Below are 6,000 nucleotides of genomic sequence, written 5' to 3'. Positions count from 1 at the left end.
GAGTAGCTCCAGCCTCCCAGCAATGTCACACAGCTCCCACCTCGCCGGTTAGCTGTCCTCAGCAACCATAACATCCAATATGTAGTCCCGCAAATAAGGAGGGAGTTGTTGGAGGGGACTGATATTCCTCCGTCTGTTCCTCCAGGACGCCCTCTCTCTCTGGTGATGCCCGTGGTTCGATACGGGGGGCTAGCCATTCTCCACACTACATCAGACACTTTTTCTAGGATGGTGCACAATCGCTTTGGAGACCAGTCCCTACGTCTCTCCAGGGTGTAGACCCAAACTTGTGGGCCCATGTCAAAGTCTTCCTTGCTGCAGTGTACATTGTACACCCTCTTCTTCTTGTGGTGAGGGTCTGTCAGGCCACGTCATGCACCTCCTGAAGTTGGTCCTACAATTGACCATACTAGTCCATGCTGCCCTGGCCCTTCACCTCCAGTTCAGGAGGGGATCCGATTCCCAGGTCAAAGGGGGTCCGAAGCTCTTGCCAAGCTGCTGGTGTGCATTTTGTACTCTTGGACCACTGCCTAGTATGCCCACAGCACCAGGGAAAAATGCAGGTCTTAGTCACTTTGCTGGCAGCTGGTTAAGATTGCAAGCTGGGCGGCCAGGACACAGTTGAACAGTTCCACCAAGCCATTACTTTTGGGGTGCAGTGCTGTGGTGCAGATCTTCCTGATCCTGAGTCTCTTGCAGACCTCATCAAATACCTTGGCCTCGAAGTTCTGCCCCTGGTCGCTGTGCAAGTCCTCTGGAGCACCAAACCATCTTGTTCACCATGTGCTCATCAGTGGTGGTCGCACATTGGTCAGGCACAGAATAAGCCTCATCCCACTTTGTGAAATAGTCCATTGCCACTGGGACATAACGGTTCCCTCGATCTGTGGTTAGGAGGGTGTGGCCCCACCTGGTACTGCTGCAGCGGGGCATGCGAGCGCTAGGTTGGCCCCTTCTTTGACCTGCAAGTTTCACAACAGTGCACCTGGATCTCTACGTCATGGCAACACCCTGGCCAGTGGAACCAGGAGAAGAGGAGGAGCAGAGTCTTGGTGACCAGCTGAGCCATGGACAAGCCGGAGCACTTGCATCCTCAGGTTATGGGGCACCAGGGGCTGAAGGGCCCCATGGGTACCAGCCAGTTTCTTCCACCGGTGGTAGAGAAGCCGGTCGTTCACGACAAGCCCGGTCCACTCTGAATAGAGTGCCTTAGTCTCTTGGTCGAGCATGGAAATGGTTGCTAATGCTGCTAGCCATCCTCAAACATGGTCAAGGACGTGATCCTCCTGTTGTGCACATTTCAACTGCACCAAGTCAACTTATGCCATGTCTGGAACCATTACTGGTACTTGGTGGCTGGTGGTGGCTTCTTGAGGAGCCGCAGCCACTCGGACCACCGATTCTCGTACCTCCTGCCGTGGGCAATGGCAACATCAGGCCCATCGAGACAGAGCATCAGCGTTGGTGCCCTGATACCCAGGTCGATGTTGGACTTGGCGGACTTGCAACGTCTTCATCCATCAAGCCAGCTTTCCCTCAGTTTCCCGGAAGTTGAGAAGCCAGGAGAGCGAGGCATGGTCGGTGCGCGGGAGGAATTTTTGCCCATAAAGGTAGGTTCGGAACCAGCGAAGTGCCAAAACAACAGCCAGCAAATATCAGAATGTGATTTTTTTTTTTTATTATTTTGTCTCTCATTGGTGAGGTATATGTATGATGAAAATTTTAGGTGTCATGTTTTTTAAATGGAAGAACTTGCACAATTGGTGGCTGACTATATGTCTGCCTGGAACCATGTTACAGCAGACAATTTTAAAGAGCAAAATAGCAGACAAATTAATGTTTATAGATTAAATGATCATATTTGATGATAGGCAAACAACAGGCACCAGAAGCAAAATGTCACCTCTACTACATCACTTGAGAATATCACCCTACATTTCAAAAGTACATTAAAGCTTTATAAAATATTTATTAAAGCCACAATTAAATTTGCACAATTTCAGCGGCAATAGTGTCTCTCAACCACCTCAGCTGCGCCCAACCAGCAGCAGTAGCTGCCGCCTCTCAACCACACCTTGACGGCGCTTGACCAGCAGCAGCTGCCACCTCTCGACCACGCCTCGGCGGCACTCGACCAACAGCAGCAGCCACCCCCTCTCAAACACGCCTCGGAGGCGCTTGACCAGCAGCAGCCGCTGCCTTTCGACCACGCCTCGGAAGTGCTTCATCCGCAGCTGTCACCTGATCCTGTTTGGTTTCTACTTTGCCATTGGGACCCTTGTCGTGTGCGTCTGCCTTGGTGGCCCCGTGGGGACCCTGGTGCTTGGTGTCCTTGTCATTCTCCTGAAGTGCTCAACCAAGCTCCTAACTTTGGGTGTCCTGGACAGCCACAAGACAGACTGGGGTGGGTGCTTAGTGGTAGTAACTCATATGGTTTTAACCAACACCTACAAAGGCCAATCATATTAAGAAGAACATTCATATTAAGGTTATGGTGCCTGACAAAATCATTGACTAGGAAAGTGTTCAAAGAAAGTGATGTAATATTCACAAGATTTATTTTCATTAAATAGGGCGGATCAGTGCGATTTGCCACTGAGTATTACAAGTAATAAGATTGTGTCATCTAGAAATTGTATTTTGAGGTGGCTGTGGGCATAACAAAAACAAATACTGCAGGAATCTGATAGTTGGTAATGTGAACAGGGGGAAGAATGCTTCAGCCTAAAATAAAATGTTGTCTATGTTTGGAAATTGAAGATCAGATCACATTTGATGATCAATTAAATGAGAAATTCTGATATTTCAAAGGGGTCACAGACTTAACTGTACAAATTACTGTAAACACTGCTTCACACAGTCCATGCTTCAGCCCGAGAAGATATGAACCCTTAGAATCAAAATGCCCATGCAAAATGACACAGTGACACTAGTGCCGTTGCCCAGAGAAAACTGTCATGATTTTATTACATTTACAATCCAGCAATCCACAAAACAGTTATCCAACACCTGAGCCACACTACTGTAAGTACACAAAGCTTTGGTTTAAAATGAGTAAGTTATGTGCATTGCATGGACACTATGACAACAGATGATGACACATCAGCAAAGCTTTAAACTATAGAAGACTATTAGTGTGCTATAAATTGTGGCTCTCCATGTGGGTCTTTCTCCCTGGATGGACAGCCTTTCCAAACAGTCAAAGCGGTGTCAAGTCTTCCACACATGAGCACTATCATTGGTAAGCCTCTTGTCAGGACAGTTTTTCCTTTGAGACTTTGATACTCATGCATAATCTTTTCAATAAGTGTTATAAAAAGCAGTGATCAATCTGCATCACTGGCTCCATCCTTTTGAAATGAAATTCTAACAGCCCAGTAATTACTGCTTCACGACAGCGACACTGACTGTAGGTCATCTTATATGATACAAAGCCATTAGAGTTTCACTAGAATGTGCATCAATAAAAGAATTATAAAGGAGTAAAAAAAAAAAAAAAAAAAGGGGGGTGTCCGATTCCAACTACACTATGTAAATATTGAGATGACGAGCGACAAAACAGCAGTTTAAAAAAAGCTTTGTATGAGATGCATATGCAAAAACAGCTATGAATGATATAAAAGCCCTTCTAATCCCAAATTAAAAAAGAAACGAGATGAATAAAACCATAATATGTGGGACTGATGAAAAGCAAATTGTGTGAAACCTAAATACAATACTTTGGTTCCAAATTTTTCATTAAATGAATTTAAAGATCTATGACTTTTTTCATGTACACAAAAAGGGTTTCCTGAAATATTCCTCACACATTGTCAGCAAGCACTTCTACGCTAAAATAATCCATCCATCTCATAGGTGAAAGCAGAACAAGATGCTGGTTAGACACAATGATTTTCCATAGAAAAACACAACTGAAGTGTGCACTTAACAGTTCCTGTCGTATTTACATTTTTTTCGATTCAGGTTTGTCTATAGTATTGTCAACAATGACAGATTACTTAAAAATTGTAATGATCATCTTAAAATGATGCATGGTGGGTCAGATGGAAAAGCGTTGGCCTCACAGTTCTGAGGTCCTGGGTTCAATCCCGGACCTGCCTGTGTGGAGTTTACATGTTCTCCCCCTGCCTCCGTGGGTTTTCTCCGGGCACTCCAGTTTCCTCCGACAGCCCTAAAACAGAAAATAATTGGACACTCTAAATTCCCCCGGTGAGTGTGGCTGTTTGTCTCTATTTGCCCTGCGATTGGCTGGCAACCGCTTCAGGGTGTACCCTGCCTCCCACCTGTTGACAGCTAGGATAGGCTCCAGAACTCCCCACGACCCTTGCGAAGATAAGTGGTTAAGAAAATGGATGGATCTTAAAATAAAGGAATTCTGAAACCTCGAAACGAATTACATTTTCATCGTTCATCCATAACATGTTGATAATCTAGCTACCCACTTTACTGAGATAAATATGAAAAAAATACTTTTATGAAATAAACTCAGACAGATGGATCTAAAATACAAACACACGGGAATAGAGTAGATATGTCTACTCGCTCAATGTTCACGTGCCATTTTTTGTGATGTAAAAAAAAAAAAAAAGAAAGAAAAAGATCAATTTTAAAGTTTTTACACACCTGTAAGCTCTAAAACTCCATCCATCCATTTTATGAGACGCTAATCCTCACGAGGGTCGTGAGAGTGCTGGAACCAATCCCATCTGTCATCGGGCATATGGGAAGGTACACCCTGAACTGGTTGCCGTTAATTGCAGGGCACATGAAGACAGACAACAGTCGCACTCACAATCTCACAAAGTTTGCATGTTCTCCCCGTGTCTGCGTGGGTTTTCTTCGGGCACTCCAGTTTCCTCCCACATCCCCAAAACATGCAACATTAATTGGACACTAGAAATTGCCCCTAGGTGTGATTGTGAGTGTGGCTCTTCGTCTCTATGTGCCCTGCGACTGGCTGGCAACCAGTTCAGGGTGTACCCTGCCTCCTGCCCATTGACAGCTGGGATAGGCCCCAGCACTCCTCGCGACCCTCATGAGGATAAGCGGCAAAGAAAATGGATGGATGGATGAAAAAGTATTCAAGTCAGATTTCAGACTATCTTTGGTGACTCAGCAGTGTATGTGGGAGTGTGTGGGTATTTGTGTGTCAGAAGAAGTCTCTTCACATTCCATAATTTATGGAGGTCAGCGATGGTCTCTTCTTCCCTTTCATCTTCAGTGAGCCATACCGAGCCTAGTGAGAAAACAAATAAACGTGTAAAACATCCTCTAATCTTACAGTGAAACTTACTTTCTTTGTTCCAAAAGACATCACTTACATCTTTACGGACTCTGGAACGCATCAGCTTCACACTCTGAGACCGCCTCAGTCCTTTCTGAGAAACAGCCTCGTCTTCAGAAAATGTTGGCTCAGTCTCGTCATCGCTCCTGTCGTTCTGGTCATAAATGTATTCTGAAAACACAGGACACCATCTCAATTAAGGGACTTTCAAAGTGTACAGTGAGCCTCCGTTTACAGCTCAGATATTTAAATATACAGTAGCTGTTACTGTTGTTGTGGCTATGCCATTTTGTCCAGTTATACATTAAAATTTTACAGGATTTCGTTATAAACGTAAATTTCCACAAAACACCAATAAAACGTGTTTTTAGTTTTGGTATTTTTAATTTATTTTTCTTACATTCAAATTTAAATTAACTTAACTAATTAAATATAGCTCTACTGAAATAATGTCTACCAACAATTGTTAGGCTCATTGCAAGGGCTTTGTGAAGTTTTGAATTTCATATACAAACCCGATTCAAATGAAGCTTAGACGTTATGATAAACAGACTACATTCATATTTAATTGAATAGACTACAAACAAGATATTTAATGTTCGAATTGAAACTTTGTTTTTCCAAATAATCATTAACTGAGAAGTTTATGGCCGCAACACATTTCAAAAAAGTTGGTTTAGGGTCACATTTACTGCTGGGTTACATCACAATTTCAT

General features: G+C 44.0%; 1 protein-coding gene across 3 annotated transcripts in view; it reads right to left on the bottom strand.

Annotated features, from left to right (window-relative positions):
* Positions 1 to 3,487: 3,487 nt before the first annotated feature.
* reep3b (receptor accessory protein 3b) overlaps positions 3,488 to 6,000 on the bottom strand; it is a 71,764-nt gene continuing 69,251 nt past the window's right edge. Inside the window, exons 7-9 of one of the 3 annotated variants that reach the window (XM_061810755.1) lie at positions 5,322 to 5,455; positions 5,169 to 5,236; positions 3,488 to 4,171 (exon numbers count right to left, since the gene is read on the bottom strand). In XM_061810755.1, the coding sequence (XP_061666739.1) occupies positions 4,015 to 4,171; positions 5,169 to 5,236; positions 5,322 to 5,455 (359 nt within the window). In that variant the 3' untranslated portion in view covers positions 3,488 to 4,014. Of the gene's footprint in view, positions 4,173 to 4,283; positions 5,237 to 5,321; positions 5,456 to 6,000 lie in introns of all 3 variants that reach the window. The other 2 variants (XM_061810756.1, XR_009793657.1) reach the window with 2 other exon arrangements.

The sequence above is a fragment of the Syngnathoides biaculeatus genome, chromosome 22 (genome assembly GCF_019802595.1).
Source record: "Syngnathoides biaculeatus isolate LvHL_M chromosome 22, ASM1980259v1, whole genome shotgun sequence".
NCBI lineage: Eukaryota > Metazoa > Chordata > Actinopteri > Syngnathiformes > Syngnathidae > Syngnathoides > Syngnathoides biaculeatus.
Note: the sequence above shows the minus strand (reverse complement) of the source record. Positions and strands in the feature narration are given on the sequence as shown.